The sequence below is a fragment of the Alnus glutinosa genome, chromosome 2, assembly GCF_958979055.1.
Source record: "Alnus glutinosa chromosome 2, dhAlnGlut1.1, whole genome shotgun sequence".
NCBI lineage: Eukaryota > Viridiplantae > Streptophyta > Magnoliopsida > Fagales > Betulaceae > Alnus > Alnus glutinosa.
Window position 1 is genome coordinate 26,407,009 of NC_084887.1, and position 27,209 is coordinate 26,434,217.

A 27,209-nucleotide genomic window follows, 5' to 3' on the forward strand; every position below is an offset into this window, starting at 1 on the left:
TGCTGGCAGTTTGGTTAGGTTGTGTATGTCAAAGAAAAAAAAAGGTTGTGTGTGTCAAAGAATCTGTTAAAGCATGAACTTATGCATGTAAAAAGCTCCGTCATCTGTAGCTTTTTAGCATAAGATAGGTTCTGTTTTTTTGGCACTTATAGGAAAAGTGATTTTAGGAATCCAAAATTGATTTTGGGATTAGTGTCAATTTGGCACTTCTACAAAAATTACAATTAATGGGTCCAAAATCACTTTTTGTAATAGATTTCCAAACACTCATTTTTCAACTTAAGTTGTGGCTGGCACCCATAAAGCACTTTTTTTGAAAGGCAAAAAGTGCCAGCAGACGTGCTTAGTCAGTATGGAATTAGCACATTAAATCACTTTACTCTCATTTTGTAGTACAGGTACTTATTTTTTTTTAAGAAAAAAATTGTGGTTGTTTCTCTTGTATCCTTTTCTTGTACGAGGACTTTGTGTTTTCTTTTTAATTAATTATTATTCATAAAAAATATTTTATTTTTAAATTTTGTTTGGAATACAACTAAAAAAAGATTCCCTTAAAGATAGCAAGTATTTCACGCACCTGTTGTACAATGTTTTGCACTATAAACTTATCCAAAAATAAAATTGAACAAGTAGACCCAGCTTCTTGAAAATTGACTCTTATATCATATATAACAATAATAAGCTATGTGATTAACTAATAATAGGTAATTCTTGTGTTCCTTTTCTGCAGTACACGAATACCTTGACTTACTTATCCAATGAAGCTTTCTCCTCCATTCCTCCTGAGTTAGTTCCTGATTTGCAACGAATGCTTTCTGTAAATGAATCTTTCAGGCCAACAGCGATGGATTTTACAGGTAAAACAGGAGCCGTGTGGACCCTGTAATGACAACCTTTTGTTCTCCTCTTTTTTTTTTTTTTTAATCAATATTGGTGTAATTTAATTGTAAAGCTAATAGTATACAACATTGTGATGCACAAAAATAGAGGATTATTTTATGGGAGGAAAAAAAGAAAAGCATGATGGCCAGGAGTTCCTCATCAATGGCAATTTTTTTTTTTTTTTTTTTAAAGTCCTAGAGAGTTTTGTTTTCTCTTATCAATTATTAAGAGCAATCCACCTATAAAGTTTGGATGGAAATTTCAAATTAAATATGAGATGCCCCCAAAAGCCTACAAATCTGTAAAAGGCCACAAATCTGTCTTTCTCTTATGTTCTACACGTTCTCTACTTGGATATTTGCACATCATAGTTTGCTTATCTCTAGTTTTGTAGATTTTTTGAACTTTTGTTCTTCTGTTTCTTCATATTAGGGGTTCTCTTGTATACTCCTTGTATACTAAGGTGCGCCCCTTTGCGCTTATATATATATATATATATATATATATATATATATATTGATAATCCCCTTTTCGCTTATTTAATGATATTGAAATTATTATTTTTTAAATAATATAGGTTAAAGGACTGAAAATAATGGATGCTCATTCATTTGTGATTTGGGATTCATGGCCATTCATCAATGACATGGGTCATTAATAGATCATCCATCAAGTAAACATTGTGATGCTGTAGGAGTTGTGGAGTTGTGCCTGTCTTGAAATAGGATCGCGCTACTCTGTAATCGATGACAATTATCTTAACAGAAATGCCCGTAAAATTCAATGTTATGGCAGTAAAACAAGTAAAATTAAATGTTCCGTCGGTTTGGGTTTGTTTATTGTCCTTAAGATCCTTGTTCTCTCTTTGCAGGCTCTCCATTTTTCAGGAATGATACTAGGTTGCGTGCTCTTCGCTTCCTCGACCACATGCTTGTATGCATTTGCTTATTAGATTGAGCAACACTTGCTTCTGGGATCTTGTCACCCCAGAGTTCTAATGTTGAATAAGTGAAGTATGGTTATAATAGAACTTTTCTATTGACGATCTTCTCTTCTTGCAGGAAAGAGATAACATGCAGAAGTCTGAATTCTTAAAAGCATTATCGGATATGTGGAAAGATTTTGACTCCCGTGTATTGCGGTATAAGGTTTGAGTTATTTTTCTTGTCTTATTGATACGATGATCATTCCATTTTCTTTTTTGAGTAATTTTTTTTAGTAAGTATATTTCAGAAAAAGCGCAGAGGGGCGCAACCCATAATACATAGGATGTATATATGATACCCCTAATTTAAAGAGAAAGAACACAAATCTAAAAAATCAGAAAAAGAACAATTAGACATAGAATGTAGTGTCACTCTTCACGTAAACAAGGTTTGTATCACCAACTTCTTCAAATTAAGCGAACTAGTTTACTTATAAAAAAAAAATTAAGCGAACTAGTCTCACAATCTTCAAAATTGCCTGTATTCCGTTCCTTCTATAGACACCACATTAAACACAAAGAAGATATTATCCAAATCGGCACCAACAACCGGTTGCCCCTTTGCCCCCTCCAACTTGCCATCATGATTTTTTTGAGTAATTGAACACCATCCATGATTTTAAAGACCATTTGGTTACCGTAATGGAGTCTGCATATCTGGTTGTGTAATGCCCTGACTTTAAATAACAAGTTGGAGGGTGTGGCGGACTCAGGCTCCTTCGATGGTGGTTTTTTTTTTGCTTGGACGGCGGCTTTAGGCAAGATCCTTATAGTGGATAATCTCAGGAATATGCGTGTTATTATAGTGAACAGATGCTGCTTGTGCAAGAGAAATGAGGAATCAGTGGACTACATTCTGCTTCATTGCGACTTGGCTTTGTGGAATGCTCTCTTTACTTGATTTGGCTTGTGTTGGGTTATGCCTAGAAGAGTTATTGACTTGGTTGCTTGTTGGTGGAAATCTGGAAGGTCAAGGAGTGTTGCGATTTGGAAGATGGCGCCGATTTGCATTTTTTGGTGTGTTTGGAAGAAAAGAAATAAAAGTTGTTTCGAGGACTTGGAGAGTTCCTTGGAGGATATTTTAACTTAGTTTTTTCATACTTTGTATCTTTGTACGGTGGCTTTTTTATCCCCACTATCGCTTAGGTATGTCGATTTCCTTGTTCGTTTTTTTTTCTAGTTAGGTGACTCTTTTTGTATACTTCCGGTGTACGTAAGGGCGCTTTACGCTATCAATGAGACTTGATTTACTTATCAAAAAAAAAAAAAATTAACAAGTTGGAGGGCGGAATAATTTATTTAACGCCAGGGCGTTATAGGTTGTGAATGTGAAAGTACTCCGGTATAGTACTAATTATACTGCAATTTAATTCCAAGGGGTTTGTTCAAGTGGTAAAGGTCTTGGTTTTGGTGGCATTCCCATCAGGTCTAAGGTTCGAATCTTCTTGAGTACAAACAATTCCTTGGGGCCAGCCTGCCGGTGAAGCCGGAGTAGTACCCGATCCATGTGAAGGGAGTGCTTTACACAGGTCCGAAGTTTATCCGACATGAGTGGGTACCTGTCATAAAAAAGAGAACTAATTAATTATACTGCAAGTTGATTTGTGCAGTCTCTAGGTTGTTCAGCTTAATGGGCTACATATTAATCATTCCAGTAATTTTTTTCCCCACATTTGGAACATGTTAACAATCTCCATTAACTTATTTTTTTATTATCTTTTGTGCAGGTACTTCCTCCTCTTTGTGCAGAACTTCGGAATTTGGTAATGCAACCAATGATTCTGCCCATGGTTCTCACGATAGCAGAGTCTCAGGTATAATTATACACAGTAAGAGTCAAGACTAAGAACTGATATTATTGTTTTACTGCTCATCATGATTTATTACAAAAATGGAAAGAGGATCTGCATATGATCCTGAATCTCTTGTGGAATTGATATTTTACTTGACAAATAGATTAATGTCCTAAAATTTGTAGGATAAAAATGATTTTGAGCTATCAACACTACCAGCTCTAGTTCCCGTACTGAGCACTGCTGCAGGCGAGACACTATTGCTGATTGTGAAGCATGCAGACCTTATAATCAACAAGGTAACTATCAATATGAGGCATTCAACTAGAATACTTTTATTAATAACCGGGTCTTATGTTCTTCTTCTTAGTTGTCGTTCTTGTATACTCCCTGTGTACTTGATCACTTTTTGCGCTTTTAATGAATTTTCCCTTGCTCATAAAAAAAAATAACCGGATCTTATGTGGATGGAAATTTGTGTAAGTGGTTAATGAGTTGCTATGAATAAAGTACTTGATACATGTTTTTATTCTTTCAATAATCCATATTTATAGCAACAAACCATATTGTTCCTACCCTGAGAGGACTGAGGGCCATGAGTTAATAGCCTAAATTTTCTCAAGGGTGTCTTAATAACATGAGGCTCAAATGGAAGGTATTAAATCATCTAGGAGGTGCACCTAGATGACTTTAAAAGTTCAAATGTAGTCCTTTAACTACTTTGGCACAACTGTTCTTGCTGTCGCAGTTAGTTACATTTTTTTTTTTCTTTTTCAGAGATCAACTATTTGTTTATTTATTTTTTATTTTGGTGGTGGGTTTAGTTCATGTTACTGTACTTATACTGCTGAAGCTATCTCATCGTGCTCTTTTTGTAGCTAGATGCCTTTGATGCTATAGCTGCTTTGATTTCTCTTGTATATTTGTCTTTCTTTTCCTTTTTTTTTTTTTTTTTTTTTTTTTTGTTTGGGTATGCTTGCAATTGGTGGCTGGGGTTGAGTTTCTTAAAGGTTTCATGTTCTAATAAATCTTAATAGTTAGATGTTAATGAGAAGCCTCTTATTAAATAAATATTTGTCTCTTAACAATTTTGTAACAAATCCTTATTTTGACTCCCTTGAGACCTACGAAGCATTGATACCGACATGAGATAGCATAACAATATGGATACGGCAATTTTTGAAAGACTAGGATACGGTAGTGCCAGGACATGTTAATTAATTAACCAACATAGGAATACACTCACACATATATTTATGTGTACATATACATATAACACGCACCAAAAGGCTAAAAAGCACATGTTAAACTATTTTTTTTTTTAATTTTTAATTTTTTAATTTTTTATAAGTAATTCAATCTCATAAAAAGGCACAAAGGGGCATAACCTAAGTACATGGAAAGTATACAAGAAAAACACAAATCAAGAAGCAGAAGAAAAACACAAATCAAGAAACTCTAAGAAATTAGAAAAGCAGTGATATATAGGAAAAAAGAACCTATTTATCATCCATGTGTAGGATGGGGTGTCGAGGATGTCAAGGATGGGGTGTCGAATGGTGAGGAGGTCGAGGATCCATCCTTGTTGTTTACGGATGCCATTGAAGAGGACCTTTTTCGGATTGTTAAGCTTGGGCGTCCTAAGAACAAAGCCATGAGGGAGTTGTGGAATTTAAGTAGCTCTATTAACTACGACCATGCAATCGTATCTTCTCGATGAGGGAAAGGCAAGGCTCACGTTATGTAGCGTGTTTACCCCATGTGATTTTTGGGTTTGAGGGTTTTTTTGGGTCTTTTTTGGGTTTTTTCTTGTGGGCAGTTTTGTTTGTTCCTGTGTATTCTTCGGGTTTGAGGGTCTTAGGGTTCAGGTTTTTTTTGGGTATATTCGGGTTTCTTCTTGTAGGCAGTTTTGTTTGTTTCTGTAGATACTTCCTGTGTACATAGGGACGCCTTACGCTTTTTTATAAAATTTATTACTTATAAAAATAAAAATAAAAAAATAATCCATGTGTAGCTTTTATACATTTCCTATTCACAAATGTCTCCAAATTAACATCAATCGATTTTCTGTTCCGTCATTCACATGTTTCAAGATAAAGCAGTTAGATCCCTTACTAACATTGACCCATAGCAATAATTTATCAAAAACATTGACCCATAGCATTTTAAAATAGCCTTTATAGTTCCATTTTCTATCAAGAAAATTTTATGTTGAACCCCAAATGTGTCTCAGCTCTATCACCAAAGTACCTGTCATATTTAAAAGTATCCAAATTTAAAATTTAAATTTTAAATTCTTGGGCATGTCTTTGCCTGTGTCCGAACCGTACCTCTGTTCGATAAATATGGACAAAGAAACTTTAGCACTTTTAATTATCCATGGACTAGCAGCTCCTTTCACTTTTCCAATAAAACATTGGACAAGCTTACTACTAATGTGTGCTATAAGAATTTTGAGTTTCGACTTTAACATTTGATAGTTATATCTTTTGACCTTTGAAACTAATAACCAGCAAAAAGGTTGGATCATTTTGATATTTCCCTTGAATCCCTTCCATGTAGTGGAGGAAGCTTGATAAATTCTTTTAGGTTTATTGGCAAACTTTGGTGTTTGTGCTGGATTTCTCTTTCATTTTATAAAGAAATAGCCAAAAGCTTCTTGATTGTATCTCCAATTGTGATTCTACTTCTTGTAGTTGAGACAGCATCACCCTGGAATGATGCCGCTGCCTTTTTTCTTTTTCTTTTTTTAGGTTTTTCTTCCCTTTGATGAACGTCCTACTATCTTGAACACTTAACCCAATTAAAATACTTTCTTTTTGTGATTATTGTAGACTAGTCAGGAGCACTTAGTATCACATGTCCTGCCTATGATTGTTCGGGCTTATGATGATAACGATGCTCGAATCCAAGAAGAAGTTTTGAAAAAATCTGTCTCCCTTGCTAAGCAACTGGATCCGCAGGTGACTGCCGCTTATTTTTCTTAGAGTAGTTTTCCATTCTTAATTAGAGTTATTTTGATGACAATACACGTGCTTGCAAATCTGTATCTCAGATGTTTAATATATGAAATTCTGAAATGATATTATCATCCATTTTGCTGAGTTGCTTCTTCGAGGATAAAAAAAAGTGTTGAACATAATTTCCTTCACTCCTTGCATAAAGTACCAACTGCAGTTATGATGATTCCCTTAGGTAATCTTTTGTGGACTGTCTATTTCAGCTCCATTTAGTTCGCTTGCAACTTTTTACATGTGTCGTATTAGGATGCAGGAGACCTGTCTTTGTATTATGAATGTTTCACTTAAACAACCTCATTTAAGTAGATCACATGTAGCCCTTGCATCATTCTAACTTTAAACTTGTCAAAAGAAAAGGCTCTCTCTCTCTCTCTCTCTCTCTCTCTCTCTCTCTCATATTGTTAGTTGAATATCATTTCAACGGTAACAGAATTTTATTCTCTCTTTCGAGTTGACTATGTTAATAATTTATTATAATGGCTCATGCCATATGAGTTGTTGATATGGCCATACATTTGTTTGGCACTGCATATTTTGCTTGCAGATATCTTGTGACACCATCCTGAGATTGAAATTATGATGGAAAAAAGGCAATTTTTTTTTTTAAGTAATCGAGAAATCATTAAAAGCGTAAGGCACCCCATATATACAAGAAGTACACAAGAGAAAGCACCTAACTGGTGGGGGCAAAAAGAATAAGAAAATTGTTATAACTAATCATTAAAAGAGAAACATAAGCAGCTGTGGAGCATTTGGAGAGAAAGGAATCGTCGTATTTTCGACTTTCGAGGATAGTGAGACAAACGTGCTCTTTCTAAAATCTTCTTTTTTTGAGATCTCTCTTGGGTTGGGTTTTTGTTAATGTTCCTAACTTTGTCTCTACAAATATGGTCAACTTGATTTGCTCTTTACATGGTTAATTCCCTTTTGTATACTTTTCGTGTACGGGGGTTTAACCTTTTTTTTTTCTCAATAAGATCTGAATTATTCATAAAAAAATAAAAATAAACATAAGCAGTTGTCCAAAGATGTAAAGTGTTGAAAAATGAAGACTTAATTTCCTCTAAAGTTCTCTCGTAGTCCTCAAAACTTCTATCATTTATTTCCCTTCATAGACCACATAAACGCATGATGACACCATCTTCCACACAGCAGCACTCATGTTGCCGGTGGTCCATCAACAAGCATACAAATCGACTACTCATCTAAGCATAACTCAAGACAACTACTCATCTAGGCATAACTCAAAACAACCCAAATCAACTGAGGAGAACATTCCAAATGGCACAAGCAACCTCACAATAAAGAAGAAGATGGTACACGAACTTCTCATTTGTTTTGCACATACAACTCCTATCAACCACAATGATGCGCCACTTCTGGAGGTTGTCCATGGTAAGGATCCTTCATAGGGCCGTCGACCACATAAAACAGGCCACCATCAATGGAACTTTAGTCTGCCAAATGCTTTTCCTAGGGAAACGGAAACTATCATGACAACTCATGACACTGTAGAAGGATTTATATTTTAAAATTTAATAATGACAGCATAACTCCATTGTGCTATTTAATGATACCTCTTGCATTTGCATAACTTTCTCTTTTGAATTCATATGTTCAAATATTTACATATTGGCACATAGCTGTCTTAGAGCATTCCTAGTAGCCTCATCAAATTAATTAAAAACTTTTATTTTTATTTTTATTTTTTTTTAATCCTGGTGAGCTACTTTTTTAAAATTCTCCCAGCAGCCTCACCATTTTAACTGTACACTATAACTATTCCATTTAATTTAATTTATTTTTTTCAGATTTTTTTATGCTTTCTCTATTTAATCTTTTTATACAAGAAGCTACCATAACTTTCATCTTCAGATTAGATCATTGCTAAGAAATTCACAGAAGTTTTCATTTGCTTCTCAACCAAGTTCAAGGAAGAAAAAGAAAAGATAAATGAAAGACTACAAAGTTTATGTCAGGGGCAAAGAAACCTTCATGTCCATGAAATAAGGACATTATCGTGTGAGAGAGATGGGGGATGGAAGAAGAAAATGGGAGAAAAAAATGAAAAAGTGTGCTGATCATGTGAGAAAGAAAGGAGAAACAAAATTAATGAGAAAGTTGGTGAGTGAATATTACTTATCAAAATTGGTGAGTATTTTCATTCACCAAAACTTTTTGGTTAAAGTGGTGAGGCTGCTGGAAGTGGTTTTTTAGTATTTTCATCAAATTGACTCTAGGAATGCTTTTATGTTAGTCCTAGAACACACCCCCCCCCCCTCCAAATATATATATATATATAATAAAATAAAATAAATTTGATAGATGAAATGGTATAATATTATTAGATGTTATATTCCTTTTGTTGACATGCTTTATGGGGGAGGCACTGATGTTAAATGGATATTTACATATTTCATTCTTGCCAGCTAGCGAAACAAGCAATTTTGCCTCGTGTTCATGGGTTAGCCCTTAAAACAACAGTTGCTGCGGTATGTATACTTATTTGTTTATTTTGTAATATTTTTTTTTTCTGTTTATGTATGCTACTTGGTGTAGTTGCATATTTGATCGTAAGAGATAAGTTGTTTCCATTATATATCATATCTTATCAAGATTGTAGTCTATTTGGTATGATTATCTGAAGAAAGAGACATTCTGATCATTATGCTTTGAAGTTCTCTGCTTTTTCTGTACGTAGGCTGTAGGATATTGTCTTAATTGAAAGTTGATTGCTGAATATTGCAAATGGTACTTGTTATCCTCCTACAGCCCTTTCCCCTTTGGCTAAGAACATTGCATCTAGCCAGAAACTCTACAGTAATGGACTAATGGTAATTTCAGTTTTTGTATTGAGATGACTACGTAACTTTTGTATATGTCCTCTCATTACACCAGTTTCTATTCAGACTATATGTGAGTCACTCTGCACTTCTTCTTTTTTGGTAAGTAGGAGTCACTCTGTACTTCTCATCATTGGTGCTTGTTTGGCCTGAGTTGGTCTCTTGAATTCCATTTACTGAATTGAGTATTTTGTAGGGGGACATTCCACAATTGTCCTTTTGGATGAGAAACTATTGTCATTAAAAACAAATTTGACACTAGGGAAGCAAACAATTGGGCCTTTGCATGTATGGAAACAGAAAAAAGATGACCTGTTTCAAGACACTCATCTGGCTATTTGTACCCCTAAATTCTAACTTCTTAATACATGTAATTCAGTAGTCCTTCCATGGCATATCAGGAAAAATGTTGGTAAAAAATTAACGGAAGAAATTAAATAAATAATATTTTCACAAGTTTCTTGTTTATAGAATGGTTATGCTTTGGCTGGTATGCTTCGGCTAGATTCATTAGTAATGTGAACTCATCTTATTGCACTTAATTCTTGTGACCAGTTCATAAATGCCATTTGAATGGAGTAATCATATCTGTTGTTACATTTTTTTTCCCCGTGCTTTGGCCAAAATATAAATGTTTAATCTGAACTTTTGGGTTTGCTTCCATTGACAGGTGCGAGTCAATGCTTTGTTATGCTTAGGGGATTTAGTTACTAAACTGGATAAACATGCTGTTTTGGAAATCTTGCAAACAATTCAACGTTGTACAGCTGTTGACCATTCTGCTCCTACCCTTATGTGTACCCTTGGTGTTGCAAACTCAATACTTAAGCAGGTAACAATCTACAATACCTGGTTGTTCTTTTTGAGTCTTCAGCTGACATCCATGAGTAGTAGGCAGAAAATTGTTGCATATATTGACAGCTGATTTTCCTGATGCTCAATTCATCTTGTTCAGTATGGAGTAGAATTTGTTGCAGAGCATGTCCTTCCACAACTCATGCCTCTTCTTACAGCTCAACAGTTAAATGTTCAGCAGTTTGCTAAATATATGCTCTTTGTCAAGGATATTCTCAGGTACTACTATATTTGTGCCCATGCTTGTGCTATCATGAGCAAAAGTGACTATGTGAGATCACTTGTGGCATCTTGATTTTTTGACAGGAAGATAGAAGAAAAACGGGGAGTTACTGTGACTGACTCTGGAATCCCAGAAGTGAAACCATCTCCTTCTGTTAATGGGCTTCTGCCCCAAGGCTCGAGCAAAATAAGTGGAACTGTCAAGTCTACAACCAAGAGTAGCCCGGCTTGGGATGAAGATTGGGGTACAACCACAAAGGGAACTGCGACTTCCATCCAAAATTCTAGAAACAATATTCCCTCCACTCACCCTGATCTAGGTTTTCAACCAATTCAAGTAAATTCACTGCAATCACAATTCTCGACGACACCTGCAGTATCTAGTCAGCAAACAGCTTTGTCATGTCCTCCGGTTGATATTGAGTGGCCTCCTCGGGCATCTACTGGGGTTACCCCCCAGTTAGGAGATGCCGAGAAGCAATTGAATGCCGGAACGTCGTCGTCGTCCACTTCAAGTTTCAATGATATAGATATTTTTGCTGATTGGCCTCCACGGCCTACTGGCTCGGTAAGCGGGGCTGGAGCCTCCAACAATGGTACAATAGGACAGCCCGCTAACAAAAATGGGTCTTATCCAGTCTTGAGTACACCCAACAGTATGAGCTTCCAAATGAACAGCAATAGCAGTTGGGCCTTCGACACACACAGTTCTATTGAGCCATTAAGACAGAATCAAGGGAATTTAACACCGAGTGCCGGTAGTCTGGGAAGTGGGGGTCTTACCGGCCAAAGTTCTATTGGATTTCTGAAACAGAGTCGGGGTATACCAGCTTCAGGTACTTACACCGATAAGAATTCAACAGATCTTGGATCCATATTTGCTTCCAGCAAGAATGAGCAGTCTGCGCCTAGACTTGCTCCACCTCCATCAACTGCCGTTGGTAGAGGAAGAGGAAGAGGAAGGGTGGCCTCTTCAGCCTCTCGGACTAGTCATGCCAAATCACAAACTGAACAGCCACCCCTTTTGGATTTGCTATGATAGGCGGGGTTTTGTACCTTTATCATGTTTTAAGAAGATAAAGTGCAGAGAAAGAAGAGATTGTGGATCATTCCTCGTAGATCAACCATTCCACGCTGCGAGACAGATTTTGTAAAGTGTGCGCCAGTTCGTATAAATACGGCGGGCAAGTTTTGCTGCTCTCCAGGATGGCAAGGTTTGTTATGTAATTGTTTGTTGTGCTTGGCTTGTAGGTTATTGTGATTCATCCAACACTCATCTTCATACTTTTTTCTTTTTAAATGTTTTCTTTTTGAATTTTGTATCATTTAGATGTTGAAAATATACTTCAGGATAGTGTATTCTTCGAAAGAGTCCCAGCTTCAATTACTGGGTTTGGAAATAATAAAGAAAATTGAAGTTTAATAGGCTGCTATTTAAACCTCTTCTCAAAAGCACGAGGACGTCGATTGTGATTACTTATCTTTGGCTTCTCATAAGGCGACCGAGAAACATTTAAATCAGGTGGCCATGAAGATTTATTCTAGGGAAAATATGTTTGATATCTCTCCAGTTTTGTCTCATTTTTTTTTTTGATTTCAAGACTTGAATTTTGATCATGTTTCTGCCCAATACTTCTTTCTTTAGTATTTGTGTCAATTTTTAAATAGAAACCTTTTGATTTCCTCTCTCTCCACGGCCATTATTGGGTTATGGAGGTTGGATCTCCATACGCCACCAATGGAGGTCAACCTCTGGTTGTGTCTCAAAAAAAAAAAAAAAAAAGAGCCAAAAAGAGAGAAAATGTGTAAGGGATATTATAATCAAAAAGAGAGAAAAAGAAAGAAGAAAGAATATTGTAGTTGGTTTAGTTTGAGAGAGTTAGGCCTCCAAGTGCCTGAGAGAGTCTAGGCCTCTCTGAGTGCCTGGGAGAGATTGAACATCTCAAAGTGCCCGTAGCTATCTTTAGTGAATTATTAATCTATAATCTTCGTCTTCTTCCTCGAGTATTCACCTAATTCTGCCTTGTTTGATTATAATATCCATGAATCCAGCTCCATATAAGAAAACCCCATAACAAAATGCAACACTGTTATTCTTTATAATAGCTAGGACAAAATCATGTTGTTGAAACCCTAGTTCTTGCTACTCTTGTGAGGTATTCAGAGAATGTTGAAGAGCCGTCATCCTACGAGATTGCTGAGCAATAAGAGTGGTTGTAGATGGGTTTTGGGATAAAACAATCTCATATCCATCGTAGTGCGATTCCATCCCTTCAGCCATGATTTGCCAAACTAAACCGCCGCCCATTATTCCTCCATCCCTGGCCAAGTCGTAGATGTTTGTATAAACAGCGTTCAAGAAGGCGTCCCTGGCGCCTACACTAAACCCTGCAGGATCTTTCTTTGATTTTCCAAATTCAGCGAAAATCAATGGCTTCTTCAACACACTCCTCGAGTCTCCCCAGTGACTTGTCAACCACCTTTGCATGAATGCCATTTGTGCGTTGCCGTTCTGTCCCGGAAGCCTGTCTTGGCAATTACACAATTGTTTTTCCCGTTAACGGATTAATTCTATTTAGTAAATTCTTATACATCTGTATAACTGGATGACGTAACAGTAAAAATTAGTCTTGAATCGAATTAGTACCTTATTTTTTTATTTTTTTATTTTTTTATTTTTTTTATTTTTTTTTTTAAGTACTGATTTGTACTGCCACGTCATCTTATTGTATAGGGTGCACTTGGTATTGCGATTTCATAGACAAAATATACGATTTTAAACCAAATTGCAGAAAATGAATTGTTTGGAATTGCGTTTTTTTTTTTTTTCAAAATTGTGATTTAAAAACGAAAGAAATATGCGTTTTCAAATCGCAGGCCCTTGGGGTACTTTTTTGAAAATGCACAAATTTTAAAGGCTAAATTTTGATTTCGTTATACACTTAATTGCGTTTTTGAAAATCACGATTTGAAAATTTAGAAGGGTAAATAAAAATATAAGGAAGTTTTATAGTGAACATTTATGAAGATTTAGAGGTTACCAGGCATCAGGATATGCATGTATGGTGGCAAAGTCGATCTCTTTAACGAGATGATTGGTTATAAAATCTGTTCCAACTTGGTAACCTGAAGGATTGTATTGCTTTCGATCCAGAATTGAGTCTCCATAGAAGCCTTCCATGCCAACTCCCAACAAGTGTTCCTTGTCAATGGATTTAACATTGGGAGCCATCTCTTGAACCCATTCCTGTTTGAATATAATTAAATACAATTAATTTTAATTTTTTATTCATTTATTTCTATATATTATATTGTCAAGTAAGGGTGCTGTACGTGGCTCACGTTTATAACGGTCTTGCCTGAGATATCCACATGGCAGCGTGGTTCATTCATTAGTTCCCAACCCATAATCGTCGGATCATCTTTGTATGCAATTCTAGTGAATGTGTTCATCCTTGTCAGCACTTTCTGTGACAAAAAATCATAGATATTCTTATTACCCCCCCGAAAAAAAGGAAAAAAATAAAAATAATTTTTTTTTTTCAAATGATTAACTTTATCATTTTTTAACCGCTTAGGTTTTTGGGACAGGTTGTGATTTAGAACATATTTGAGATTGAGTTAAGAAGTTTAAAAATACTTTTAGCACAAAAAAAAACTATGCAAATTAAAGCAAAAATGGGTCCGTTTGGTACAAAAACTCTTTTATTTTTTTTTTCTTTTATTTTTTTTTATTTATTTTTGGCTCTTAAAAGAAAAAAAAAAAAAGGGGACGGGAGAGGGGGGGGGGGGGGGGAAACGTGCTTTATTTTATTTTTCCTAAAAAACTATTTCTTGATATAAATTAAAGCTTCACTTCCTAACACAATTCCAAACATATTTTTAATACAATACCAAAGATCATGGATTTGAATCCTAACTCCATCATTCACTCCACATTTCAGTTAAAAATTTCATGTATTGAGTTTTGCTTACCATGGAGGATCAGTTGAAATACACACGTGAGAGAGAATATGGTTAGAGTATAATTTAAACAATTAAAATATATCATTTTCAATAGGCTCAAGCTTGGATTAATTAATTTATTTCTACATGATCATGGTATTGCGCGCAAATGAAATCTGAAGCAAGCAGCTCTCCTACATATAACATATTACCTTCACATGGTTCTTGTAGTACCCTTTAACGGCTGCGTTTGTGTAAAAATCATCATCACTATTAACAGGCACGCCGGCAGTTCTAGCCCATTGCACGTACTGAAGCCTTCCTCCATAGTCTTTGTAATTGTTACTCAAACTCAAAATCAAACGAACTCCGTACTTTCTTGCCTCCGAGATCACAAAATCCAGCCCCTGAGAATTTCAATAAGTAATCAGCATTTCAAAAAAGCTACGTACAAATCATGAAGTCATTATATATATATATATAACCTGAAAGACGCGCTCATCATAAACGCCCGGAGATATTTGCAGAGCTTGGTAACCTCCGTCGCTAAATGCCCATGTCCGGCAGACGTTGAGCCCAGCGGCTGAAGCCTCGCGAAGAACATTCGATATTTTATACCGCTCGCTTGGTTCTGAAGCAACATGCATCATCCAATATGAGTTAAAGCCGTTGAAGAGGAATGGGGATCCGTTTAGTACAAAATGGGCGTCTCTGGTTTGTATGAATCCTGAAACGGCAGGGAGGACGCCGGCTTCACAAACTACGGCCATAAGGAGGATTAACACCCCCCAAATGTAGTTGATTTTCCCGTTAATGCGTGCCGTTTTGTTCATGTTTTGATGGTTTGGTTGATAACTAGCTAATTAAGTCTTGAAAGACTTTGTATGGGGTACTTGTGTACGTTTCCCTTTGTGGTTATTCATGTATATATAGGAGAGAGAGAGAGAGAGAGAGAGAGAGAGATGAGGTAATTGGTTGAAGATATTATGAGATGTAACAGAAAGTGTAAGCCTTAAAAGAAAAAGAGACTTGCTTACATCATTCTTTAATCATTTTTTTCATTTTCTCTGTATTTTTTAAAATTACCATTGAATTTTTGAGCCAATATGTGTCCCACAAATGGGCTCCAAATGATCATTCCGCACGGACAACAAATACTTGTCATTTGGATGACATGACTCTAAAGAAAATACAACATCACAGATCTAATAATAATTTTGAAAAGTATGAGAACGAAGAAGGACCAGCCTGATGGTTGCAATGCATGGGTAGTTTTTGATGGCATGGACCCTCACAAGTTGGTATATATATATGGTGTTAGAATAAATTTCACATCTAATATGGTTTAGTTTCCTTCTAGGTCTATCATCAATCCCTTGCCTTATTAATTTGGTATACCTTTCTTTATTTAATTACCATATATACCTAAATTCATCTATAACTACCACAAATGGTTACGTATATAATACAATCCTATACAGTTCAATATAACAAGAAGTAGTCTTAGTTGATCAGCTTTTGTTCCCTCTTATACATTTTATAAAGTAATTCTATTTAGTAGACGGTTATAAAACTACCATATAACTGTGATGACGTGGCAGTGAAAATCATCATTTGAATAAATAAAGATGCTTAAAAAAAAAAAAAAAACTCAATAACTAATTTTTACGGCCACGTCGTATAACAGTTTCCTCTCCTGCAATTACCATAAATTTGTTGATCGATTTCTATGTATTTTTAAAGTTGTACCATGCATGCGTTTTTCCTGTGGAGGTGTGGCAGCTTTTAACGCTGCTAGAATATTGGATGGAAGTCCTCCCCAGTAATATTATACAGATCGAGAATGCATGAAATTCTCATGCACGAATTGAATATATATTCTGTATTTATACAAATTAAACCTTATCCTTACACATATATATCACCTTTTTTGTTTTTGAAACCGACAGTGGAGATAGATGGACGTTATATATATATATATATGCAAGAATCTCTGTTAATGGTTAATGATAACTTGGGTGGTGTATATTTGAGTGTAAGTAACACTGTGAAGAAGCTTTGCTGCAAAACTCTCTTTCATTATTCCTTTTATATATATATATATATATATATATATATATATATATATATATATATATATCTTTTTGACTGTTTTTTTTTTTTTTTGGTTCAATGCATCTTTTTAACTTTACTCCTCCTAAAACAATAATTAATCCATTACAGAACACAAGTAAAATTTGCTTTTGTGAGTGCTGTTGTTAATGTATCATAACGTACAATTGAATAAAAGAAACAAAAGTAGGAGAGTTATATAGAAGGATTCCAGAAAAGATGGCTCGTCGGTTGGTTGGTTGGTTGGTGTTTCCCTTTGGATTTTAGTTGGTTATTATATATAGTTGGCAAAATCTTCATCGTTGGATCAATAAAAAGGAAAATGGGAAAAGACAATAATAACCTCATTTTCTTCTTAAAAGAAAAGAAGAAGCCGTACGTCGTTTTTACACTTACGTCAGTCATCATGCAACGTCCTACGTCATTCATGTGGGTCACGCACTGATTTCTTCTTTGAATGCGGTGTAGCACGTGGCTGAGGTTTGAGGTTTGAGGTTGTTAGCGGGTCAGAGACCCCCAATAGGGCTATAACAACACGACAACTGGACTTAGACTTTTTTTTGAAAAGACAAAAAAAATTGTCGGTAAGCTTGTTGGCCGGGCTACTTTCCTCCCTTCACTTTCTTAAAAAAAATCAATTTTAAAATATATTAATTCTATATTATATCAATAATTTTTTTATTACTATTTAAATAAAAAAATTCATTATAATACAAAATTTTTTCACTTTTCTATATAAATTCTTTTTACTTTATATCACATTTATTACTTCTTAGTATTACCCTTTAACTCCCACTCTCTTACCAAATAAGACCATTGTGAAGGGTATGTTTTGGCAAGTTTGAGTTGATTTTTTTTTTTTAAAAGTAGTAGTAAGAAATGATAGATGTGATATAAAATAAAATGAATTTGTATGAAAAAGTGAAAAAGTAAAAAGAATTTATATGGAAAAGTGAAAAAATTTTGTAGTATAGTGAATTTTTTTTTATTTAAATAATAAAAAAAAATTATTGATGTGGTATAAAATTAGAATGTTTTGAAGTTCATTGTTTTTTAGAAAAGTGAAAATATAGTGAGAATTTTTCCTTGTCAAACAAGCCCAAATTTATCATGTGACAGACACATAATGTTGTGAGAGGAGTAGGATCATCTCTAGTTATTTTCATTTTTTTTAAGCGTAAGGGTATTTTGTAAGGGCACTAACAGCAAACACTCGATCATTTTTTTTTTTTTTTTTAAAAAAAATTAGAGAACAAAACTACATTTTACTTAAATCGTCATTCATAACCCAATCCACTTTTCAAGGACAAGGGCCAAGAGGTCTTTTCCCCTCCGAGCTCTCGATCTCAAAAGTGAAGAAGAGGAAAAAGAGAACGACAGTAATAGAACCGGAGCTTTCACCTCCCAGCATGTCACTCTTTTTTTTTTTTTTGGGGGGGGGGGGGGTAAATTTATACTTGTTTTTCCTAACCCAGTGTATGGAATTTTATGTTGCATATTCCAGAAATTCAATAATTTGTGTGTGAATTTTTAGAACAATTTTTGCATGTATTTGGCTTAGGTATTTTTTTAAGTGTCTAGATTTAATATATATATATATATATATTTTGAGGTTTTTTTTTTTTTTTTTCCCTGTTAAGTCGTCACTTATTAAATTATGAATTTATTGATTTAACTTATATTCTAACATTTTCTATCATATATAGATGGATATTACTACAACCAGCAACAGGCAATGGGGAACAGTGGAGTAGGTAGCTATAATAATTCTTCCTTTGCAAGTTGCTATGGGAGTCAAAGAGGAGGGAATATGTACCGTTGAGGGGCACCAGATTCTAGCGGCTGCATAAGCAGCGGAAAGTCCTTTTTCAGCTATGAAGAAGTGATGGAAATAGCAGGACCTTGCGTTTTTAGTAGTAGACTGGGCCAAGTTTGGCCGGAGATTGAGCCGAGCGGTGGCCGATGGATTGGATATATATATATATATATATGGATCGAAACCTTAGGGTCTTACCCATTTTATGTTTCCATTAAAGGAACCCTAGCTAATGTCTCTTGGTTAAGCAATTAATATATAAGCAAGAGATATGTTTGAAGAAATATATATCTGACTTTCTTAATGTACTACTCTCCCACCTCATCCAACGAGAATATATAGAATTAATGCGTGTGATTTACTCTATATTTTTTTACAATTAGGTTCGACTTTCAGGACCGGCTCAGATTTCATCCCGCTTATGCGGATCTACGCATGCAATTTGCCAAGTCAAATATATACATATATATATATATATATATATATATATATCACGGTTCCGCCCGCTTCTTTCAATTGCCTCGAGTCTTCACCGTAGGATGTGGTGCGCACGATCGAGTTGGATTTCATTGACCTTCACCAACTGTTGACTTCTAAAATTAGACTTTTTTTTTTTAAAAAAAAAAAAAAAAGTAAAATTAGACATGGGTTTAGCCCCAGTACTACTACTTCGACTGGTAATTTACTAGGGGCGAGTGATCATCCCCAACCAACTCAGCCCCTACCACGGATGACTTTTGTATTGGATACATATTAAGTTATTAACTTCGCAAATGATTATTTGCTAATAATAGACAATATTATTATTAAATCACTTTTGCGATAGTGTCCTCCCTGATAATGCAAAGGAAAAAGATCCTGCTCGGACTCTGCCCATCCCCCAAATTACTTACAAAATGTCTTTAAAAAATGAGTAATGATTGAATACCATTCAAAGATACAACTTTTTATCACCTTGCTTTCGGGCTCTTTCAGTAATATATGGTAGTACATGCTATCTTGTTAAAAAAAAAAAAGAAAAGAAAAGAAAAAGAAGATAGAATAGTCAACAATAGAACACTAGGAATTATCTTATCCCATTCGGAAGGATATTATCTCATAATTATCTATGACTGTTTATGTCTATCTGTCAATAGCATAACCACTTGATGAAATGTGGAGGGACGCGGGACAAATGGCCAAGACTACCGGAATGATTCCTCTTTGGGTAATTGATACTGTAATTGGAACACCAGGCGACCCAAATACTTGACAACTCAACGACCACTCATTTAGAACTTATCCGCCCACTCACATCGAGTAACAGTATTCTCCCACGCCCCACTGACCTCTCTAAGAAGAGACACCAAGAGCCTAGCCTCCAAAAAACCTTAGAAGATTCTATTGTAACAAGAGTTATAAGAACTCAAGAGACAAGAGTTACAAACATTTAGAAGACAAAAGTTGCATGAACTCAACAGACAAAAGTTACAAGATGATAAATTAGATTTATTCTTGTTAGTGTAGAAGTAGAAGAAACTTGTAACATTCATACTATTTTTCTATAAATAGAGTTTTGTATACAATCAAATATATTAATGAAAGATGTAGTTAAAGAAAAGGTTTTGACGTGTGGATATAGGTCATAGGCCGAACCAACTTGATTCTTTGTCCCTCTTTCTTATTCTCATATATTTGCTAGATTATGTATTCTTACATGTATCAGAGCTTTGTGTTTTTACATGGTATCAAAGCTATAGGCTAACGCCAATATTCGACCCTGTGCCATTTTTTTTTTTGTTTACTCATCCTTTTGCATCTTATATCATAACCAAAATCAACTTGCCCACAAATATCCATCTTGCACCATTTTTTTTTCCTTGTGTTTTCTCATCCTTTCACATTTTCTTATCTTGTGCCGGAGCTATTTCTCTTCCCACACTCACTTGAGTCTTTATTTGTCAAGATGACATGCCACATTGCCATTGTTTCTTCTACTAACAAATATCACACACCCAATTCTCTCTTGTTGAAAAAAAAAGAAAAAAAGAAAAGAAAAAAGAGGTTTCATGTCCATAGTTGGCTCAATTTTGGGCATAGTAGCCACTTCCGACCAAAGTTGCTTTGTGTTCTTACAGATTCTAGCAAGGCTCTATATGCGTGTGTGTGCGCGCGCGCGCATATATATTTATATATATATGAGGCCAAAAATGTACACGTGTTACATTAGTTTTCACACTCAATCAATAACACTCTCCTAATTAATTACTAGAGATAGCCCTCCCTCTCACTCTCTATTGACATGGGCGTCGGAATCCCTGTCATCCTCCAAGCGTAATGGGCTTATGACGTTCTCCACCTCTTTGCAGATGAAGCTCCTTTCCTGAAGGGCGACTTAAGGCCATTGTTGATTTCATACGCCAAACATAACATGCATGAACAACCAATTAGTACTGATTTGAATTTGAATCCTGGTTTGCTTTTATTGTAGATATATAATCCATAGCAACAGGGTTTCTTCCTACAATATTCATCTAAATGGCATCATCTTAGTTTTCTACATATTATCAGCGCCCGGCTCGCGATTTAGGAAGGCCAGGGCAATGGTTTGTGGGCTAAAGTACGGGCCTGACTTTCCAATCTAGACTATAATATTTTAGGAACAGTAAGGCGTACGTAACAAGTTAAACATTTAATTAATTAAAGTTGGAAGTAATTAATTAGGAAGACAATGTTTGAACGGAAAATTTTTGCTATAATACCATTTTGTATTATAGTATTTTTTTTTCAAAAAAAAAAAATATTATCCTAAAAGTTTATGTTGATAAAAAATAGTGAATTTAATTATTTTATTGATCTTATAATATGCAGTCAATTATCACACATTTTGTGAAGCTAATCAGCCGTCACCAACTTGTATACGCTAATTAATTCCAAATTTTCTATCTGTTAAGGCTGCTACCAACTTGAATCTGCTAGTTTGAGGCATGCATTGTAAATTGATACATGCATTATCATATTCGTTTGGAGTAATAATCAAGATTAGCAAAAATTGCTATATATCTAGCTTTGATAATATACTAATTAAGCACAATGCAATGCAATGCATCAAAAGATACGTAAAACATTAACTTTCCAATCTGGTGGCTGAGAATTCCGTGAATATTGAAAACTTCAAAGGCTTTGGGTTGCAACAATCACTAAAAAAGTACGTATCTCATATATGTTATTAATTATTATGAGGAGGAGATCTTCAACGATGATTGCTAAAGATAATTACAAGCGTTTCCTCTAATCAAGCTACCTAAAAGAAAGCCTTTATCCATGGGGTTTGACCAGGTAGTTTTGAGAGCTAGCTACCGGAATATATAGAACATGCAGTAATGATTTTTTTATTACTCTCTCTCTCTCTCTCTAGATCTCTCTTCTCACCAGAAAAAAGTAAGAATTGATTTTAGGTTAATGATTATGTTGGTAATTAAAGTTAAGTTTTGAAATTAAAAACATGTTACATCATGTGACACACACATATTGTTGTAAGGGGATCGAGTAGGATCATCTTCAGTAATTTTCAGTTTTTAATAGTGTAGGGGTTTTTTGTAAGGGGAGTAGGATCATCTCCGGTTCATTTTCAGTTTCTTAATTATAGTGTAAGGGTATTTTAGTTAAAAAAAAATGTGAAAGGACAAAAATACTTTTAAATTATAAGGAACTGAATACTCTCTGATTCTTTTGAATTGGAGATCGAGGATCTGTTTCGGTTGGAAGGAAGAGTAGAGTTCTATCATCGCAAATGTCATGTAGCTTTTAAAATTACTTTGGATCAAAATTCAATAATGATCGTATCAAATTTAACGGTAATTTTAAAAGTTGCATGTCATTTGGGAGGATAAAAAGAGAATTAGAATTCTCCTGGACAAAAAATATTTTAGATCGAAACAAACGGAGCGTATAGAAGATTTACATTACTTTTTTGAAATGTAATTAAAAGAAAAAGGGAAAAATAGGAAAAAAAATTATAATTTATTAATTTATAATTTATCATGTAAAATACAATAATCCTAACATATTTTATTAAGGATTTATAATTCGAGTAATGCCTACACACACTCCCACTTTTTCATACTCATTTCTCCACACTCTTAGGTGGCTTTTAAAACCACTGTTAGATTAAAATCCAATAAAGATCTATATCAAAGCCAAATGTGGTTTTAAAGGCTATTTAAAGGTGTGGAGAAATGAGTATAGAGAAATAGAAGTGTATAAAACATTACTCTTATAATTTTTCTAAAGTTTATTCGGCCCCATTCAGTATAAAAATAGGACAAAAATTTCCTACAAATCGGTTTGTAAGAAATTTTATACAACCCACATATAAGATTGACATGTGTCCCTTCACATGTAAGAAACACATGTTATTTTAATAGCATGTACTTTTCACATGCGTTTTTAATAGCATTAATAAAAAAAATATGTGCTTATCATATATTTAAAAGGCACATGTCACTCTTATATGTGGGTTGTATGAAATTTCTTACAAACCAATTTATAAGAAATTTTTGTCCATAAAGTTATACATATAAAGAAATCTACGTCAGGTCAATTATATAATTTTTCACATGATGGTGATAAGATGAAAGTAAGTAAGAAAGAAAATATATATAATTGAAATGTTTCTAATTAAAATTTTAGACCTTCATGACTCATAGCTGAAATTGAAAACCGACCCATTGTGCCATTGTCCGGACATAAAAGGTTAATGTATCTGAGTTAATGAAATTAGAAACAAAGTTATTGTGTAATTGTCTGACATTATAACTTTAATTTGTTTATAACTTTCAAATATTTGATTCGGCCCCATTCACCTGATTTTCCTATATCATTTTTAATATTTCAAGAACGCAGCGGCAGAGCTACGTGGAGACAAATGGGAACGACGTTAAGACGTTTGGATGCAAGTTGAATTTTTTTTCAACTTGCTACAGTATTCAGGTTTAATACAACTCGAATACTGCCCGTTTTTACACCCAATTTCCCCTCTAATGTTTTTTTTACTTTATTTTATTTTATTTTATTTTAAAAAAACTAACTCACTCTCCAAAGTGTGTGACCCACATGCATATTGATGATCTAACACATGGAGAATTATCTCCGTATGTTAGTGATCTGACCAAAAATAATAATTATTTAAATTAAATAATAATTATTTGTATTTATTTATATTAAATAATAACTATTTAAATCATTATTCCACACTAATTTTCATAATTTCAATTATTGTATATAACTTTTCATATTATCAATAATTTGCTACCATGGTTTTCTGTGAAAAAATAATCTCATACAACTCTCACTTAAACATGATTTTATATACAATTTAAATTTTACTCAACATCCAAATATATTTTTTTACTCAAAATTTACACCCTAAATAATAATTAAATTTTGATTTTAAAAAATCGAACACTATAAACTTTTTCTCTGTGAGGGCGTTCGTACGTCATAGAGCTAGGCTGCTTTTCGATCATGTTGTTCAAAACAGTACGACTCTTTGAAATGTTGTTATGGGGAATTTTTTTGGTCAATGCATGGAAAGTAGAGTACGTAGTCGATCATCACTCATCAGAAACTTAACTGCGTATATGTACAAAGCCACCAAACAGAAACCGACTACAAAAAATATCTCTATGGAAAATTCAACATTGGCAATTTTATAGAAAACAATTCTAGATATCTCATGATCAAGTGACTCATCCTACAGTTTACGCGTGAGCATAATATTGGTGAGTCAATTGATATCCTTTAATTAGGGCCAAACCATGCACCCTCCATTCAGTATCAATTATTGACGAAGATGTAATTAATACAATCCAATGAAAGATTGGTAAATTAAATCAAACAATGTGCGTACGTACGTAGCATGTCATTCTCATATGTGAAACTACGACGAATCGATAAGGTGGTCGTCTTTATTTATAATGCACTGAAAACTACGTACTATGATCTACTTGACTCTTCTCTGAATGACCTGGGCACGCACTGGATTCTTCATAACAACCAAGAACTCCTCCTTCTCCGAGAGATCAACATCATCCACTGCCTTCCACTCGAAATTCCATACCAAATTTGCAACAAAGTACTCCAGGATTAGCGACCCATATTTGTAACCGGGACACATCCTCCTTCCAGCACCGAAGGGCAACATCTTAAACGACGTCACATCACCCACTTCTTCTCCACCATTATCATTACTAGTACTGGTCATCATCCTTTCAGGCCTAAACTCCATAGGATTCTCCCATACTGTTGGATCGCGCCCTATTATAGCTGTCCCGATGAGCACCGTTGTATTTTTTGGGATATTGTATCCACTTATTTCCATTTCTTCTGTGTTTGTGTGTGGAACCAAGGAGGTATTTGGAGGGTGAATTCTGAGACATTCTAGGATCACCGCTTTCAAATATGGAATCCTCTGCAAATCCTCCTCCTTAACCTCTTCCGCTCCTTGTTCCACAACTCGATTGATTTCAGCAAAAAGCTTGGCTTGAACACGTGGATACTTTACTAAATATGCCATCACCCACTGGAACATTGTTGCGGTTGTGTCAGCGCCTGCGTTGATAAACTCCGAACTCAAACTCAGTACATCGGCCTCCTCAAGCTTACCGGCCTCCTCGGAGATTTCCACATCCAGTAAGGTATCTGTGTATGTTACCAAGTCGACTACTTCTTTGCCGGCCTTCTTCTCTTGCTTCAACTTCTGTCGGGCTCTAATATGAGGCATAAGGATGTCGTATTGACGCCTTAAAAATTCTGTGTACTTTTGCCAACGCTTTCTATACACAAGCTTCCCCAATCTCGGCCAGCTAGCGAACACGCTGAACTCAGAGTAACTGACAAGAAATGTGTATTGTATGTGTTCGACTTCTCGAATTGCATCCTCGCCAATGTCTCCGTAAGTCATGAGAATGAACAAGGAAAACACGGCCTGGTGGAGATGCTCAAAGAGACGTACGGCGCCGGCCTCGCCCTCTTGCTTGGAACATTGCTGCTTGAAGCTATTAATCATTGTTTCCATGGATCGCTTGCGGGCAAAAGAGTAAGATTTCAAGCCGGCAGGGTGGAGAGCTTCAGACACGAGGTTACGACGAAGGACACGCCATGTAAGGCCATAGGGGGATCCCCCAATATCTTTGCGCTTGTTACTGAGAACATAGCTAACAGGGACGACTGGTGGACGGTTTGCAAAGATGGCACTGTTTTTAACAAGGGCTTTGTGGGCGATGGGGTAGGAGGTGATGAAAACAAGGGGTTTAGAGCCAACGAGTAGGGTGAGGACAGGGCCATACTTTTGGGAGAGGGTAGAGAGGAGGGATCGAAGCTCAATGGTTGATTTGGGAAGTAAATGAAGGTGTCCTATGATGGGAAGAGGCGGGGGTCCTGGTGGGAAGAGGTGGCCTTTTGATTCATTCTTTTTGGAGGAGAAGAGAAAACTGAAGAGGAGTTTTATGAAAAAACATGCAGAGAGAGATACGAGAATGATCAACCAGGCCTCCATCGATCTCCAAGTATTGTGGCCTGGGGGGTGAGTAGTGGTGGATGAGTGTGCTAGCTTGAAGATGGATGCTGCCTAGCTAGCTCATTTATATACAAGAAACCAACAACCATGGCCAACTCTTTAAGACCATGACCATGATGCAAGTACGTACTAAACAAACAAACATGTGTGAAGAATTTTGAGCCGCCTCTGTCGTCGTTCTCAGTTTGGAAATTGCACGTCTAGATTTTTTGTCTGTCTTTCTCTCTCTTTGACCAGCATCCTCCACCTGACGCCTGAGTACTTTCCTGCCGCCAATTAACAGAACATTCCTCTGCCACTGGCCCACTAGCATGAGAAATTCAACATTCCATCCCTATTTTACTGGCACTTAGCGGGCCGGGAATGTACGTACTATAGGCCTTCTTTATTAGCGGGTCAATAAAGGCGTTCCTCATAGAGGCTGGTTTTCATCCTGTTCAAGTACGATACGACTCTTGAAATTTAGTTGTGGAAATTTGTTGGTGTCTATGGATAGTAGTCATCAGAAACTGCGTTCAACTTTTCTATATAATTTAAACGATCGTGTTCGGAAAATTTGTCCCGGCAACTTTTCTAGAAATTAAGATCCAAATTTAATCTCACTACTTTAAGTTTTTTTTAAAAAAATGTGAAATAACAAAAATATTTCTAAGTTATAAGGAACTGGGTACTCTCCAGTTCATTCGAATTAGAGAAGATATGTTTCCGTTGTAAGGAAGAGTAGAGTTCTATCATCGCAAATGTTATGGGGCTTTTAAAATTACTATTGGATCAAAATTCAATAATGATAGTATCAAATTCAATGGTAATTTTAAAAGTCGCATGCTATTTGGAAAGACACAAAGAGGATTAGAGTTCTCTTGACAAAAAAATATTTTAGATCGAAACAAACGAAGCGTAAGATTTACATGACTCTTTTGAAATGTAATTAATTAAAAGAAAAAGGAAAAAAAATTATAATTTATCATGTAAAATACAATAATCCTAACCTATTTTATTAAGGATTTATAAATTTTCTAAGTTTATTCGGCCCCATTCAACATAAAAATATGAGAAATGCTAAAGCTTCTTTTAGTGTCATTATTTGCTGACACGACACATGTTTTTTTTTTTAATACAAACAGGAAAGAGAAATTAAGCTGTAATTTTTTTTTATTATTATTAAAAACAGGGTGACA

At 35.2% G+C, this 27,209-nt stretch overlaps 3 protein-coding genes across 4 annotated transcripts in view; 1 reads left to right on the plus strand and 2 right to left on the minus strand.

The window, feature by feature from the left end:
* Positions 1-12,033, plus strand: part of LOC133862041 (SCY1-like protein 2 A) — a 30,666-nt gene extending 18,633 nt beyond the window's left edge. The window contains exons 5-14 of the mRNA XM_062297890.1: positions 731-857; positions 1,754-1,815; positions 1,944-2,030; positions 3,595-3,681; positions 3,846-3,959; positions 6,495-6,623; positions 9,110-9,172; positions 10,194-10,355; positions 10,479-10,597; positions 10,685-12,033. Of these exons, the coding sequence (XP_062153874.1) occupies positions 731-857; positions 1,754-1,815; positions 1,944-2,030; positions 3,595-3,681; positions 3,846-3,959; positions 6,495-6,623; positions 9,110-9,172; positions 10,194-10,355; positions 10,479-10,597; positions 10,685-11,639 (1,905 nt within the window). The 3' untranslated portion in view covers positions 11,640-12,033. The remainder of the gene's footprint in view (positions 1-730; positions 858-1,753; positions 1,816-1,943; positions 2,031-3,594; positions 3,682-3,845; positions 3,960-6,494; positions 6,624-9,109; positions 9,173-10,193; positions 10,356-10,478; positions 10,598-10,684) is intronic.
* A 581-nt stretch (positions 12,034-12,614) lies between these two features.
* On the minus strand, positions 12,615-15,428 carry LOC133861512 (mannan endo-1,4-beta-mannosidase 5-like). Of its 2 annotated transcripts, XM_062297298.1 has the most exons (5): positions 15,031-15,428; positions 14,758-14,952; positions 13,943-14,068; positions 13,642-13,847; positions 12,615-13,125 (listed from the first exon to the last, which is right to left on the minus strand). In XM_062297298.1, the coding sequence occupies exons 1-5, from the start codon at positions 15,376-15,378 to the stop codon at positions 12,744-12,746; spliced, it is 1,257 nt and encodes a 418-aa protein (XP_062153282.1). In that variant the 5' UTR covers positions 15,379-15,428; the 3' UTR covers positions 12,615-12,743. The 2 variants fall into 2 exon arrangements, with proteins under 2 accessions (XP_062153282.1, XP_062153283.1); XM_062297299.1 differs by lacking the exon at positions 13,943-14,068.
* Positions 15,429-24,142: 8,714 nt separating this feature from the next.
* LOC133859293 (cytochrome P450 89A2-like) lies at positions 24,143-26,054 on the minus strand. Its single transcript, XM_062294640.1, has one exon. It carries the CDS (start codon positions 26,008-26,010, stop codon positions 24,457-24,459), a length of 1,554 nt encoding a protein of 517 aa, XP_062150624.1. The 5' UTR covers positions 26,011-26,054; the 3' UTR covers positions 24,143-24,456.
* Between the last annotated feature and the right edge of the window lie 1,155 nt (positions 26,055-27,209).

Coding starts and splice junctions, on each gene's coding strand:
- LOC133861512 (XM_062297298.1), bottom strand. CDS start 15,378: ATGAACAAAACGGCACGCATTAACGGGAAAATCAACTACATTTGGGGG. Junction 14,953..15,030: donor ATGATGAGCGCGTCTTTCAG/GTTATATATATA, acceptor TGAAATTCTCAG/GGGCTGGATTTTGTGATCTC. Junction 13,848..13,942: donor CAGGCAAGACCGTTATAAAC/GTGAGCCACGTA, acceptor ATATTCAAACAG/GAATGGGTTCAAGAGATGGC.
- LOC133859293 (XM_062294640.1), bottom strand. CDS start 26,010: ATGGAGGCCTGGTTGATCATTCTCGTATCTCTCTCTGCATGTTTTTTC.